General features: G+C 38.5%; 1 protein-coding gene across 1 annotated transcript in view; it reads right to left on the bottom strand.

Moving 5' to 3' along the window:
• The window catches only part of KDM7A (lysine (K)-specific demethylase 7A), a gene marked incomplete at its 5' end in the record, with an annotated part of 35,440 nt that extends 33,670 nt beyond the window's left edge, over positions 1–1,770 (bottom strand). Inside the window, one exon of the mRNA XM_008936917.1 lies at positions 1,671–1,770. Coding sequence (XP_008935165.1) covers positions 1,671–1,770 — 100 coding nt within the window. The remainder of the gene's footprint in view (positions 1–1,670) is intronic.
• Between the last annotated feature and the right edge of the window lie 15,588 nt (positions 1,771–17,358).

Raw genomic sequence — 17,358 nt, 5'->3', positions numbered from 1 at the left:
TGATCTACTTAACTTGAGGCAGTAAGAAGTAATAAGGATAATTTTTACCACAGATTGTCTTTTTGAAAACTTTTCCAACACAAAAATCACTCTTATCTCACTGTCTAATTGCTGCACGTGAGACAGAGCTTGAACTAGAGCCTCTGCATTACAAGGTTACACACAGGTACCACAGTGAGGCATACTAGTTCTCCCACATCAAGAAAACAAATTTCAGATTATTCAGATTATATTCAGTTTATTATTTGGAAAGTCCTATATGATCCCCCTTTGACTCCTTCTAGTCCCTCCATTCCACAGAAGAAACAGGCATAAAGGTGGGGAAAGAAAAAGCTGTTGTGTTCTGATATACAGGAGAGACATGCAGATTTTTAACTGAAAATTACAACCAGGATACTAAAACATGTTAAAGAACATTTTTCTTACATCTTAGCCCCTAACCTAACAGAAGCTAACCCTGAACTCACATCCTATAGAAGATACAAACCATGAATAATATACTAATACATCAATAAGTGATGCTTTATCACTTTATTCCTAATCTACAAGACTATCACTGAAGATGCAGTGGTTTTAAGCTTATTTCTAAATGGTAAATTCAGCTTTGAAAAGATACCAGATCTTAAGTCATTGATGACTAAAAATTATTATGTGGTCTTCAATGAGGGGGAAAAAAAAAAAAAAAAAAAACAAAAAAACATTAGAAATCACAAACTACCATGACTTGGTGCTTGGTGGTTAAAGACACATAGCACATATAAACCTTTTTCACCTTTTTCTGAACACAGAAACATAGGTTATTGTTGGAAAAGTGATATTCCTTATCATATTGTTTCCTTTTGAGAACAGAAGTCATGGTGAAAAACCCAAGGAGTTGGATAAAGTAGTATCCTTTCAGTTGTTACAGAAAGACAAAGATTCTGCTGCACATCTCCATAGCAAATCTATCTATTGAAAGAAGAACCAAAGATGAGGTGTCTCTTACTGTTCTGTTTCACAAACTCTTCTGACAATTCATGAAATTGCATGAGGACCTTGACTGAAACTTGTTTATAAATCAGAAACCTGAAATTCAGAGCTATGCAACTCTAAAAAGCCACCAGCAACCACCCAAAAAAAAAAAAAAAAAAAAAAAAAAAAAAAAAAAAAAAAGCCACTGCAAATTCATATTCTCAGATTTCACTGGACTGTTGCAGCATACAGCCTACAATCATCAAGAAAGGTAAGACAGCTAACTACTACATTTTCTCAAAGTTGTCTTCTGATGTACCAGAATTTTGATTATTAAAAGACAGGAACCTTAAGCCATCTTTTGGATTTTTCTTTTTTTTTTTTTTTTTTTCCCCCACCAACCAGTGACTTTCATTCTCTCGGTCTGTCAAGTCCAGATTGTTTTCTAGCTCTGTGATCTTTGACTTCTCTAGTCTGTAGTGGTGGCTTACATTTTACTCTATCTGCATCTCCAGATCAAGGAACTTTTTGGGATGGTTTGTTTGTCTTGTGTTTGTTTGTTTTTTTTTTTTTATCAGCTCAGTGTTAGTCATGTAGAACCAGTATCTTCTAAATTAATCAAATCTATCTTGACTGTTCTTCTGAACAGTCATTTTCAATTGTACATGGATGAAAACAGACTGAAAGTACAAAATAAAATTTTAATAACCCATACTTACTTAGAGAAGGTCCATGGAGAATTGCACAGTTGGGACAATGGTATAGATCAATGTCAACAGCATGGTGCTCCTCTACCCCAACGCAGCTGTAATAGTATTTTTTTTAAATGTTAATAAGAATACATACAAGATTTACTTTTCAAGCTAAAAAAAAAAATTAAATCTTTATTTTTTTACCAGAACATACTTAATCTACAAAATAGTAATGACATACTAAGGTATCACAGCTATTGGGTTGCTACATAAATTTAATAATTTATCACTGAACAGAGAATATAATTTTTTAAAAAAAAATTTTTTAAAAAGTCTTTAAAAATGAGCCCACAATATACACCATTACCACTCAATCCCCAAAAAAACTTTCATCCTAATTACAGAAAATAGTTTATGCAAACACATTTGCTCAATTTTCCTTATAAAAGCTATGTTTCAAAAATAATTCTGAAGTCTATGTGCCATCAACTTATAGAAGATACCATGTGGGTTCTTTCTTGGGCTTTTTTCTTGGGTTTTTTTTTCTCCCCCCCCCCCCAAAAAAAGTACATAACTGCTTTCTACCCCAAGCAAATCAATGAAGAATACTTTTATATTATTCCTGAAATCTTTACACCACTAGTACTAGCTATGTAAGTTACACAAGTGACCACACAAATCACTTTGTAGAAGTGGTTTTGGTTTAAAATAGCAACAAGTATTTCAAAGAGCATTTGAGAGACGTAATGTCTTCCAGGTGCATGTTTTTTCCCCAGATAAAAGAGTTAAAAGTGGGATTAATCTTTGTAACAGTCCTGACAAAGCATCTACACTTACGTATATCTAAGTAACACAATTTTAAAGACAAAATGTGGTACATTTTCTTACAAGTTGTAAGATTAAAGGTTACTTGGAGAAGATGTGCTTTTTGCAAAAAGTTTTTCAGGGTGGGGGGAACAAGTAATCCCTGCTTGCTGGCAGAATCTGAATACTGGCAGAGTTCTCTCTCAAAGTTCATTGACAGTTACAAAATTGATGACTTTATAGTCCAGAAGCAAAACTACGACATTGAACATTTACACCAAAATTAGGTATTTACATCCAATTCATTCTAGTAACATGAGAATTTGAACACTACTCTAATTCAGGTAACCCATTTCACATTAAAAGCTTAATGACAGCTGAAACACTGAAGTTCTGAAATGATCCAGCTACACCAAGTCTCTTCCCAAGCAGTCTCGTGCCAAAACTGCTGACACGCTCCAGTAAGTGTCAGTACATGCTGCCAAAACAATACACTGAACAGTCTGGCATTCACAACACACCAACCAGCAAAGCAAATCTGAAACTGAAGAGCATCTCCTGTGTAGCTATCAACGAGAAGTACACCACTCTGAATTCTCTGTAAACAGATCCAGCTGGTTCTTCTACTTCTCCATTCACTACATACCACATGAAATCTAGAAATTACATAGCTTTTTTATATACATACTATTTTAAAATCTAAATACAAACCTCAGCTGCCACAGCTCATCACAATCCTTGCAATATTTAGTATCTGTTTAAAGACCACAACTACAGGAATTGTTATTACATGAAAATTCATCTGACATGTAAACAAAAGGAAGGCAGAAGCAATTTTTTAAAACGTGTGTCTCATTTCCTTCTGCTTGCGCTCTCTCTCTTTTTATATAATAGATGAATGACTCATAATCCTATGTATTATAAGAAAATTGTTTTAAAATGTACAATCTAAAAGCCCCAAATGAGAAGGCTGGTTTCACACATCCTTAGGAATCCCATTATTTGAGCTAAATTTCTGATTTTTGAACAGCTAAAGATATTTATGTTGGACTGTATCTTGATCAAGTTTGCACAATTATCAATGAAACAGTACTCCATGGGAAAAATTCACCTACCCTCTTTCCTTTTTCTGTTTATTGGATACATTCATCATCACCCCGAAGTATCTTGGCGACTACAAGTAAGACCTTTGCATCAAAGTATAGTAAAGATACCTCCAAGCTTTGAGAAACGTTTGTCATATTCTGTTTAATAATGTTAATTTTATTGTCTCTTACAGAATATTACAGGTAACAGAATTTCTGGTTTATTTTCAGGCCAAGTACCAAACACTAACTCGATCAATTCTGTAACCTTTCATGAAGGCACATGGGGCTTTGTGCAGAGAAAAGCAGGTGACACTGGAATGCTATTAGAAGGGCTGGGACAGCCATTCAATAAAGAAAGCAAACATTTGCAGTCTAGTGTTTATGCCCTAAGCTCGAAACTAACTGGAAAACCAAAACTAGGTGGCAGATACTCGAAGTGAGTCCAGTAGCAGATACTAGACAGAGGCAAAGGGCAAATGAGGTGCCAGCACCTGGGAAGAACAAGGATTGCCAAGGATGCCACAGTGCACATCAATCACATCCAGCACCATTACAAGTCAGTTTCCTGAGTCTGTTTCTCCAATGTACACAGATGAATCTGACATTAATCATTCTGGCTACCAGCATGCAATCAATTACTGTGGTAAATGCAACTTCAGACCTCAAGCATCAAAGCAAGGTCACCAAGAGGTAGCAGAGAGCCTGGAAAGCATTAACATACTCAAACACAGTAATACCCCCAGTCCACTGACCTTTTCCCAAATGAAATATCTTTATTACCCTTCACCTCACAATCCATTTGGGTTGAAATGTCTTTAGTATATATTACCTAGTTTCTGAATTGCTCATCTCCTGCAGGGAGGCTTTAGACTAATCCTCAGAAATGGTGAAAAGTTTACAGTATTATAAAATAAAAAACAAAATACAGTAACAATTAAAAAAAAAAAAAAAAAAACCAAAAAAACACCATGGTGGGAGACTAGCAAAAACACACCTAATTTTGTTCATGAGGGTGGAAGGCCCAAACAAGCCCAATTCTACTTGACATAGTTCCAGAAGCAGCAGCAAGGTAGAAAAATTTTTTTAAAAACGGACTCCATGATATCAGTTCTCTGAGCAGTCAGACTTTTATAACTTCTTTGAGGTGTCTAGGAGCAAGGCACGGGCAGCAAGAGGGAGGAGGAGGAGGATGGGGAAGTGCTTTTTCAGATACAAGAACATGTCCATCCCTGGCAAATGAACAAATCCCTTACTACTCAATGTTTGAGGAACCAATTTTCCAGACTTCTCTGTAAAGGGAAAATAAGGCTCCCTTTACAGGGAGGAAAAAAAAATCCTACAGAGGTTATTCCCTACTGCAGCATTGCTATTAATTTACAATTTAAGAGAAGAGATGAGTACAGATAATTCGGTATGACACATGCAACAAACATTTCACAATTATGCTGGAATGCCTTGTACAAGGAGTTTGCAAAAGTCCAAAACACTTACAGGAAGCATTATCCCTCAAGACCACACGCTAGTACATAGCAAGCCACCCAAGGCACCTGGCGCCTCTTCTTTTCCTACAGCAGCATGATGTTGTGAACAAGCATTGGATCCACGTCAGTCATCACACAGGTTCCTGCACCTTTTAAACCTGCTTGTTCTCAATCCAAACTGGAGTTTCTCTTCCCTGCTTCTGATCTCATCAGCCACAACCACAACATTTCAAGAGATTGCTTAACTGCCTCTGTTGGTATGATTGAAAGAATCCTGGTTCAAGAAAAAAAATCTAAAGCACACTCAGTTCAAGGCCTTATTTTCAGTGTCCATACAGGGACACAACTATTTGAAAAGCTATTTTCTCTTATTAAAACAAGTAGTGTATATACTCTACCACAATATATAATTCCAAGTATAAAAGGGAATGATAACACACACAGCACCACGAACAGTAAAGGTATGAGTAAAGTCTGGATGCCCATTTTCCCAATTTATTTGTCACAGCTGAAAAGACTTAACAGGCCAGATTACCAACTGTTGGCAAGATAGTCCTACTAGAAAATTTCTGAGACTTCCTGTATCCAAGGCATACTGAAAATATAAATCTTGAAAATTGGGAGACGTAACCAATGGTCAATAGTCCTTTAAAAGGACTGCAGAAATCAGAGGGATCATCCTTAATATGGAAAAAAATAGTTAATTTGTTAAGAAGATGGGTTGTACACAAGACACTGTCCTCTTGGATTTAGTCTTCTGTACCTTTCCCCTCACTTCAATTCCATAAGCTCCTTTTTCACAACTTTCATTGTCACATGGAAAGCAATCTAACAGATCCTTCTCCATGCAATTCTATTTCTTATGAAGTTTCCCACAGTAGCTTCCACTTCTCTCAACACCAGCATGACACTTCGTATCTCTAAGCTTCACCTAGAAGGTGAGGAAATGCGACAGGACATCAAAGGAACATTCACTATTTCTTCATCAAATATTGTTACATAGATACCATTTTACAGATAGATATGGATTTACAGCTCAAAATGGAGCCAATGTTTTTTTAAGTCTCTTAATTTCTTCTTGAGATGCACAAAGTTCAGATCCAGAGACCTCTTGGTTTTCCAGTGTCTGACTTTAACAGTCTGACTTTTTTTTGCTGTCATTGTGCAGGTTCAGGACTCTTTCTAGCATGTTTAATTAGGTGAAATACCTTGCATCTTTCCAAGCTACAAAATCACTGAAAACTACATTTTCCAAGTTCCCCCTGTATTCTCCCCGAACAAACCCTACAGGTTATGTTACTTTTCTTTCTCTACTATCCTGTTTCTGAACAATAACTCAACACATCCTCTTGTTCAACTCCCTTGCATCAGCACCTACAACAACCTTTCCTTGCTATGCCTCAGAGACCACTGCAGGCTTTATCTGTAAAAAGAGAAAAGCACCTCTTGACATTCAGTAGGAAAAAAAATCATCACTGAAAATCCAGAAACAGTGGAAAAATACTATGGTACTAGAGTATGTTCCCTGTTACTAGGAATGCATGACTACAATTACTAGGAGTGTAAGCATGTTTCCTATTATTTGACAAAGCAGATCCACAAAATCCTTTTTCAATTTCCAGTTATCCACAGAACAGCTAAGATACATAGACAGTGAGTCCCTACTGTCTCTCAATAGGGATGAGGAAAGTAAAAAGTAAATCCTAGAGGCAGCAAAGATTCATTAGCAACAGGACAGCCTTAATTGCCAAAGAACTCAAGTCACTACCACAGGGTATAGTTTCACATAATACTAAACTGAGTTTAGTATTAAACTGTTGCTGCTGAAAAAAGGTCCCACCCTTCTTCCTCCAACTGCCTGCCTAAGGACTTCTATTGTTTCTCTCACCAGATCAAAACCATCAGGCATGTCAGCTCACCAAGCTGATCCAAAGGAAAAAAACAACACTCAACTCACTTTTTCAGATAGGCTTTACACTAAGATTCCTATAAATAAAAATAACATGGTACATTTTATAGTTATATGCAGTTATTTACCAAATATATACCTTCAAGACTACCAAATATATAACTTCAAGACATGATATTTGAAAATAGTTATTTCATCTCTACACTATTTTGTCTTTCTAAAAATGATTGCTAAACAATAGCAAAGAGATGTCTGCTTAGCAATCATGCCAACAATATACACATATAAGATACTGACACTTGCCTTTTTCGTATCAGGCCTGAATTTCAGATTGTCACAGATGAGAGATCTTTCTATTAATACACTGACCAAATAGCTCTGTAAGCAGCAGGCAAACTTTCTGGTTCACCTGCAACAAGGTCTGCAGTTTCTACTTTCAGTCCTAACCTGTTTGAGTATAACAAAACTCAAAACGCTATTGCATTTATTGTCAAAATTAATTAGCAAGCTTGCAGTCTATGCAAAGAACAGCTTCTCCTACTCCATCCCAAGAATGCAAAGACAAGCATGGAGTAGGACATTAATTTGGCAGATTTGAAGGATTTCTGGTTAGTCATTTAATTCAAGTCTATTCTTTCCAAGTGGGAAAAGGATGCCAAGCAGGCAATATTCACAGGTTAAAACAATGGAAGTACTAAAGATGTCACTGCCACAACCAAATAGCCACATCTGCCATTCATTCCAAGACAATATTAAAATACTTAATTAGGAATAGAAAGATAAAGTCATAGTGTGACAATACTGTTGACAGCCTACGGACCATCCCATAGTGCAAAAACAGCTGAAAAATGAAGTTTATTTGAAAGAGAGTCAAAAACTTAAAATAAATGTAGTGAGCTTTAAAAATCTGAACCTCATCCACCAACTAGATTCTCCCCCCTCTTCAAAATGCATGCGATTACACCAAAGGAATAAAACTGACCAAAAACTAGAAAGCAACATGGGAAAGTGCAAGGAACCACCAACTCTCTCTCAGTCTTACAGTGATATATGCATGGTAACCAGTAACTTCAATACCAGTAACTTCAGGCTTACAGTGACTTACTTTGGCAATAATTTTAAAGAAGCTACAAACATCTATACACTAGATACAGAACCATACTGCTTTAAAATAAATTACAGGAAAAAACAGTCAACATAAAAAAAATTGAACTCTTTTTATTCGATTTCCAAATCAAAATAACTTCTAAAAAAGAACAACTGGCATAAATACAAATCAAACAGTTTCTAAAAATAATTTCAAAATCAGAAAAACAGAATAACGGTTATCTGTAGAAAATATTCCCCTCTGTGCTACCAATTTTCTCAAGAAAAAGAAAAACAATACATTTTTTAGATTTCTGTAGAATGTATACATGTTGGCCCAACAGCATATACCATTTAAGCAAATATTCACTCACATACATTCTACTCACCAGGTTCTAAAGGACAGAAAAATTGCATATAAGGCTAAACCTTAAAATACACTAACTTATTCAATATTGCATCATCCTACAACACACATAAGAATCCCAAGAGTAACAGTGCTGCATGCCATAATACACATCAAACTGACCTTTGATTGCTCAGAGGCATCTGTTCTGACACTTCCAAAGTCTTAAGAGATCTTAGTCTACTTTACATTAACCATCACATTGCACACAATGAACAATGTAAATGCTCATTACATAGCTTTAGACTTCCCTAACATAATTGAATGCTATTGCCTCTAAATTATGTTCTATTTCTCTGCAATTAAGTATTTCAGTAACACAAACATGCAGACAGTTGTATGATCTATTTTCATTTCCAAAGGGCTCTCCAAAGGCTCAGAATTCCTGCATCTCCAGAAATAAAATCTAAAGTTTGATGGCTATACTAGTGCTGCCCTTGCAGAATAGACTTTTAATGGCAGTACTGATGCACATCCTTCCATTGAGAAAGAAAATCAGCATACAGAATTTCTCTCTCAAGTAGCAGTGCTTTTCACTCCCTCAAAGCACAGAGGCTAAAGTAAATAAAAACAGTACATGACAACTTGTCAAAGAAAGCTCAACACCGCAGAATAGATTTGAGAAGAAGAAATTTAATAGGAAAATTAATGGAAAAAAGCTATTGAGTTACATAATCATAAAGGTTCTGTAACAGATACAACAAAACCTTCTAGCTACATTTAGGGACGTAGCCTTGTATCCAACATAGGCACTGTGGTAACTAAAAATCTCAGAGAAACAACACTGATGTACATTGTTTGTACACTGATTCTTCCATTCCGTAATTCCTATCTGGGCTGAAAACGAGTGGATGTGTTTTTAAAACTGAACACATGCTTTTTTCCAAGATCTGGGCTTTATGTATAATTTATTCAATTTATTGAAATTGCTATAATGAAGTTGAAAGAAAGGGCAGTTACTTTTACAAAATACTTTGACAACTGAGTATTTGGTATAATCAGCAAAAACTTACTTCTAATCATTCACACTTATGAAAAGACTCTGTGGAGACCAGATTTGCTATTCAACAATGTCATTTAACTATCAGGAATTTAAGTAAAAATGTAAAATGACTCTTCAAACTGCAGTCAAAAGAAGCAAGTTTTCTTCAGGAAATTCAACGACTTTTGCATGCAAAAATACATGCTGAAGTCAAATAACCCTTTAGCTACAGTGCAGGACTTAGGAAGAGGCACAGTCCAGCTTAATTCATAAGCTAAGGAAAGGCTGCATTGGCTACATGGACTTCCTTAAAGCCTCAGATGGTGTTTCCCACTGCAGCCTCCTGGAGAAACTGGCTGCTCATGGCTTGGACAAGCATACACTCTGCTGGGTAAAACATGGGCTGGACAGCCAGGCCCAAAGAGTGGTGCTGAATGGAGCTAAATCCAGTAGGCAGCTGGTCACAAGTGGTGTCCCCCAGGGCTCAGCATTTGGGCCACTTCTGTTTAACATCTTTATTAATGATCTTGACCAGGAGATAGAGTGCACCCTCAGAAAGTTTGCAGATGATACAAAGTTGGGCAAAAATGTTGATGACCTTGAGAGTAGAAAGGCTCTACAGAGGGACCCGGACAGGCTGGATCCATTGTCCAAGGCCAGTTGTAAGAGCTTCAACAAGGCCCAGTGCCAGGTCCTGCACTTGAGCCACAACAATCCCACACAATGCTACAGGCCTGGGGCGTGGCTGGAAAGCTGCCTGGAGGAAAGGGACCTGGGGGTACTGAACAACAACCAGCTCTTTTGCTGACTGTGTGCCCCAACAGGATGGATGACACTGTCATCAACAGGCAGCACATGGGCCAGATCTTTCCCTCCAGTTCTAAAGTATACAGAGAGGATATGAGACAGCTAACCACTGGAGGAATAAAAAGATTGATACATTCACTTACAGTGTAGGATGAAGTAAAGACAGGAGTAAACTGAGTCAGAAGCCAGGTGACCAGTCCAATTCTGATCATATAGCAATTGCCAAAAAATGGCACCACTGCTGCACACATAATCCTCCCTCTGCTCCCAGTTGTGGTGGGGTCCCATCATCGCTGAGAGCTCTGCCTGCAATGGACAGTCATGGAGCCCTTCCAATAACGGGAAACCCTGCACAGTGCATCCACTACATAGACTCCTCTATCCACTGCAAACAGAGCCCAGCCTTTATGCTGTTGATTTTAGAGGCAGGACACCTGATATTAATGCTAAAGGCAGGGCCCCTGGTGGTGATTTCCCAATTGGTTTTCACCCAAGGCTGGCCAGGCCTTGAGAGAAAACCAAGAGGAAGATCATTCCTGCCTGGCTATGGACATCATCCATATGTCAACCCTGATTCAGGGCTGGGGGTTTAGACCCCAGCACTTCACCGACTCAATATGAGCCAGCAGTGTGCCCACGTGGCCAAGAAGGCCAACAGCAACCTGGTTTGTATCAGAAACAGTGTGGAAAGCAGGACTAGGGAAGTGATTGTCCCCCTGTGCTCAGCACTGGTGAGGCCACACCTCAAGTACTGTGTTCAATTTTGGGCACCTCACTAGAAGAAAGACACAGAGGTGCTGGAGTGGGTCCAGAGAAAGGCAATGAAGCTGGTGAAGGGCCTAGAGCACAAGTCTTATGTGGAGCAGCTGAGGGGACCTGAGGCTATTTAGTCTGAAGAAAAGACAGCTCAGGGGAGAACTTCTTGCCCTCATAAGTACCTGAAAGGTGGTTCTAGAGAGATGGGTGCTGGTCTCTTCTCCCATGTAACAAGTGATAGGACAAGAGGAAATGGTCTCAAGTTGCACCAGGGGAGGTTTAGGCTGGGTATTAGGAAAAATGCCTTCACTGAAAGGTGTTGTCAAGCACTGGAACAGGCTGCCCAGGGAGGTGGTTGAGTCTCCAACCCTCCTCAATATGTTCACAAGTCAGGTAGATATGGTGCTTAGGGACATGGTTAAGCAGTGGAGTTAGAGTTAGGTTAACAGTTGGACTTGATGATCTTGAAGGTCTTTTCCAACCTTAACAATTCTTTTATTCTATAATAGCATCAACCATGCAGCAGTTTTATGAGTGGTTTTCCAAATGATGATTTCCTGACAAGTCCAAGTTAACATTCCCAAAGTATTTTTGAAGCATTCCTTCTGCTTAGTATCATCTATTAGAAACAAACTCAGTCTCTCCCTCCTTCCTATGCCAAGTGAGATTTTCACTTATTCTTCCCAACCAGACTGACTGCATCAAGCTGCTTTAAAGGAGTATTTACAATTAATTGTTGTCCCTGTCCTTTTACAGTCATTGTTTTACAGAAATTACAATCTGAAGCTTAGATCTTTTACTGTAGATTTTATTAAATAAGCTGCATCAAGATCAGAAAAATAACATGCTTAAAAACTCATGGCAGAGGGGTTGGAACTGGGTGACCCTTGTGGTCCCTTCCAACCCTGACAGATTCTGATCTGTTTTAGCAGAGGACTTTAGAGCCCTAATGGCTCAATGGTTGGACTTGATGATCTTAAAGGTCCCTTCCAACCTAAAGGATTCTATGATTCTATGATTCTACAGCAAATCTCAAACATAAACAGTGTTTCAGTGATAGCAAGAGTAAAGGCATTTAAAAAATATCGAAGGCCTTACTTCAGTGCGAAACCAGGATGATACCAGCAAGTTAATTAAGACCTAAGTTTTATAGGAAGGAAAGAAAAAAAATGTGTATCAATCTGATCTGAAGAATTTTTTTTTTTTTTTAACACAGTAATCAGTGTAACCTTCCACATATGAGGCAAACCACTCTTCTCAGGAATTCAAAGATTCTCTGTAGCAGTTCAAAGTCCCATCTTCCCCCATTCATTTTCCCAGTTTGGACAGACACAGCAAAGAAAAGAAGAAACAATAGCCCAGTCCTACTTCAGGCACTGTGTCTAAGCAGAGTTGCAACTGCAAGAAGCATGTTGACATAAATGAGTGCTATCCTGTCTGTCTCACAACTCATGCTGGAAAAGCAATCTACAGTGGATTTCAAGTAATTCTAGGAAATACTGGAGTCACAGTTTATCTGATCACAGATGACATTACTTTTAGTTCTCATTATAAGGCAAAGTCTATAACAGCTTTGTGTTCCTATTAGGTAGCATGGGCCTTACATACACAGAAGAATACGCATTAGTTATTTGGTTCCAAGACACAGGGCATTGGAAGGAGAATTTAAAAAAAAGACAGAAATTAACCGTCTCTAGACACTGATGACAATAGTTTTCCAGGTCTTGAAGAAAGTTTTTCCATGATGTATTTTCATCTCCTCCTCCAGCCTCTAAGCCAGCAGAAGTTTACCTCTTCCTCACCAAGATATTACAGAACCCAGTAAAAGCCCCTAACAAGTAACTACATCTTATTTACATAATTTGCCTTATTTCAGTTCCCAGACAGGGCTATTCTGTTACAGTTGTGCTTACAAATCAAGAAAGAAAAAAGAAAATCCAGAACTTAGAAACAGGCAAAACAAATTATTTTAAAATGATATCTTCAAAGCACAGCGGTTTTAAAGGCAGAACCAACACTCTGTCTCAATTCTATGAAAAGGAAAAAAAAAAAAAAAAACAAACACCAAACCCCAAACCACAAAATCTTCAGCAGCCATAGCTATCTTGAAAGAGATGTCTTAACTAAGTGCCTGTATGTGGTTGTATCCTACCCAAGAACAAACTACTACCCCAGATTGCTACCTTTATTTCCCAAGCAGACAGAGGAAGAAATAGGTTAAGCTCTACTACAGAGATAACAAGAGGGTGGAAAAGGGAAGTCAGTATGCAAGTTAATTAAACCTTCACTCGTTCAGTCTTCATGGCAACTGTAATACAGCAAATGAAGGCCACACCTTTTCCTGAATGATTAAAAAATGAAAATTAAATAAGCTTTTGTTGTTATATATTGCCTACACGTTTGCGTGCCTCAACTTTTATATTCTGGGTTTGTCTTCATCTTCCTCAGCACAGACCTGCACACAGACTCTGTCTCTGGCCACCTCAATAAAACCACATCATAAGCAATGTTTTAAGACTTACTGGCATCCCAAGTTCTTTGACGGCAATCAAGACTGTTTTCAGTTCCAGTGCAGGGTTTCTTACTAGCTAGCAAGGGCCTCTTGTACACAGAGCAGACATACTAGTTAATTGTTTCTAAGAGATGGGACACTGGAAGGGGAGGAAAGGAGAAAAAAATTAACTAAATCACAAACACACAAGTAGCCTAGGAAGAGAAACTGAGGTTCAATCCAACATGACAAAGAAGTGACATGATGTAGCCTGCATTGAACCAACAGCTTCTAGCCACTGTAAGAGGCAGGTTACTCATCCCCTTCCAAGCAAGCACTCCCATTCCATTCCCCTTCCCTGCAGTGGCCCTCATACTCAAGAGCAACCAACCTGTTTCCTTGCTTATCTGAGAGAAACTCACCTATCCATTTTTTTGGTCTGTTTATCATGTTAGCTTATGGCACAGTTGAGCCAATCCATGAGAAGGAGTGGGACTACATAACCTGGAGAGAGGGCTATGAGAAGCAGGATTGCTGCTTTTTGCAACAGTTACCCAGACGCAGTTAAGCGTACTGTTGAACTTCACCTTCACTATTCATCAATACCCAGAACTACTCTGATCTAATTAATTGCCAATAGCTTACCAAAGATTGCTCCCTGCATCTGAAATAAAATGATAATTTGATCATATATGCTTCACAACATAAAAACGACATTACCAAGTCTAAGAGTCTTTAGGTACCCCAATCTTCCTTTGATGAAGTGTTTAGTTTTATCAGCTCCCAGCCACCAGTTACCTGTAGCTCCAGCTATGTTAGTAGCTGAAGCAAGTACCAGGCAGATGTAGAACTCCCAGCCACTACCAACATATTTGCCTACAAAACACTCTTTCCAGTAATCCACTGAAGTGCAGCAGTAACTGTAGCAGCGCAGAAAAACAAACAAGTAACCCGAACAGCTTGAAAGCTACATTCCTAAACCACATTAAACAGGGCTTTTGGTAAGTCAGGGCAAGATCAGAGAACAAATTTTCAGCTAGTCTCCCACCTCCTAGTTTGCAAGAAAAGTGATGACCACTCTGAAGTGTGAAGCTATCTATCTGTGCTTAATAAAAGAAATACCATTTTATGCCAGATTTTAGGGAAACAAGACTTAATGTTTGAGGTTTATTTTTTTAGAGACTGAATTGGGGGGGAGGGGAAACACTAATGGTTTTTGCATACTCACAGCAGTTTCTGAATTCCAGAATTACCTACACCCAAGTCTCACCAAAAAAAAAAAAAAAAAATAATATTCTTACATAACAAGCGTCTCTTTAATATTAGATATTAGGCCAACCACATCTTTCAGACGATCTGCACTGTATATTTAAAGCAGTTTTTAATTCATTTGGGAATTTGTTCTTCAGCAGTTCCATTCCCTTCAACAGCTAGAAGCGTTGACTGTTCCCCATCAACAAAGGGCACGGACTGCAGTCTCCTACAGAGAGAGCCCTAGCTGGTTATTCCAGTTGCCTAATAAAGATGAGCTGTTTAGAAAGATCATGAAGCATGACAAGTACTATCAGCACTGTGTTATTTTATGCAATACACAGTCTGTAAAGCTTTTGACGTCCTAAGCAGCACCGTCAGGAGACACCACCAGGTCTGTAGTTCTCAAGCACAGTGGTAAGAGCAGGTTTGGAGTGACCAGCAACACATGCACAATGGCTTCACAGGCTGAGGGGACGGATTAGGAAGCTAGCCATTGTTTTTAAACCGTGCCCCTTCATTGCAAAATTATGTCAGGTATAATCTGAAAATATGACTTTCCACTAACAACATCAGGCAATACCCTTCCCTAGTCTCCTACGTCCTAGCACCAGTAACCAGTATTAGCACAACCTTAAGACTCCATCGCTGCAAATCCCTTACTCCTTGGTTACTATGTGACTGACTTGCTGCTTTGACAGACTGCAGCAGCAGCAAACTTGGTTTCACCCTGCTTTACACACCTTCTAATTGGCTCCTTACACCAAATACAGTTTATCGCCTATCTGCTTTAGAATTTCTGAACCAGATTGGTTTCAAAGGCCTCCTAGAGCCTCCCACTAAGCAGCCTCAACACTCACAGTAGCATTCAGACTCTCTGCAGTTGTACTTGCATCTTTTATTGCATTCAAAACTCAGCTCAACAAATAGTTCTTTAAGAAAAAAAAAAAAAGTCATATTTATACTTTTCTGCTTCTCACCTGTGTAATTCCTCCTCCAGCCTACAGTATTTTTCAGACATTGCAATGAACTTTTTAGTAAGCAGAACAACTTCTGCATCTTCTAACCCCAGCATAAAATAATACATGATGGCTCCCATAGCTTTGAAACACCTTCCTTTTATAAGGCAAATAGACTTGCAGTCAATAGCAAGTAAAGACAGATGCTCCATTTTTGAAGAAATCTGAGAGCAAACTGGCTCATCATCTCTAGCTCCCCATCCTGGCTGCAAACGCAGATGGAGTAGCTGATTACATTAACTTCTGTTTAAGCTATGATACAAGCACTGTTTCAGATACACAGATAATGAGTTTAAATATCAGATGTTACATTGGCTGGCTGGCAAAGCAGTAACTAGAATAAGCTCCTTCAATCAGCTAGATGATGCCCATGCTTTAGAGATCTTTATTGGATTCTCAGCTGCTTATAGAGGTCCAGAGAGGCACACTGGGCAAAACTGCCATAACTTACCAAGAAGTTACTTTTACACATCATTCCATCTACAGAAATCTAACTTTTCAAACCTCTTCAGATGGAATTAATGAAGTACATTATTTTCAGACCACATGAAAACTTCAAATAGTGCAGAATGAAGCTAAATAGAGTTTGGAGACTGAGCTACATCAGCACTAAGATTATCTATCTGCATTGGGTTTTTTATTTTTATTCTGGATATAATGTGACATACTGATTTTAATCTAAAATTCTAACAAGTTCAGATCCAGGTTACCAAAACCCGTGTTGCTTTCTCACTTATCTAGAGTCATCTCAATTATTTGCAAAAGCACAAATCTGCATCTTTTATTCTACATTTTACACACAAACACTTTTAGAGGTAATCTTCACTTGACAATCTGTGCTACTCAGCTCCACAGCTTTTAGATGGAGAAGGTGCGGGGAGGAAATTTCCCCATGCATCACTATAGTGTAGGTACATATAGCCACCTTCTTCACAGGACAAAACACTAATCATATTCCAACAAGAATGGTCAAAGAAATGCACAAGAAAAGCATGAAGCAGGAAACAGGACCTACTGCAAAAGGTTCCCTGGAAATGAGAAGAGACATTTATCATTCCTGTAAAAATTACAGGAGACGTAACATTCCCTTATTGTGAAAAACACAAAATTAAGTATTCAAGAGAAAATTTCTGACTCAGATTTTGCTTTAATTGTTTCTACGAGAGAAGACAGGTAGTCTGCCAGAGAGCAACACATCCAAGTGTTTTAGTTTTGGGTGTCAATACTACAAGAAGTGATTATATGAAAATGTTTTTACATAAGCTAAGTAAATTATGTCTTTGCAATTCAAGAGCGAAAGTACACATCATTACACGTCTTGGGCTTTGTCTAAAAGGGTAATCTCCATCATTACACGCTGCAGGCCACTGGCCGGAATGGAGCTCTGCAACAGGACCCTGTAGCCCTGGTGGACAACAAGCTGATCATTACCCAGCAATGCAATCTCGTGCGTGCAAAGGCAGCCAACAACCTCCTGGCACACGTCAGGCAAAACGTTACCAAAAGATCCAGGGAGGCAACTATTCCCCTCTATTCAGCACTGGTGAGGACACACCTGGAGTGCTGGGTCCAGTTCTGGGATCCCCAAGTAGAAGAGTGTGGTGGGTTAACCCTGGCTGAGCAAGTGATGCCCAC

This window comes from Merops nubicus, unplaced genomic scaffold, assembly GCF_000691845.1.
Source record: "Merops nubicus isolate BGI_N331 unplaced genomic scaffold, ASM69184v1 scaffold9800, whole genome shotgun sequence".
Classification (NCBI taxonomy): domain Eukaryota; kingdom Metazoa; phylum Chordata; class Aves; order Coraciiformes; family Meropidae; genus Merops; species Merops nubicus.
Note: the sequence above shows the minus strand (reverse complement) of the source record. Positions and strands in the feature narration are given on the sequence as shown.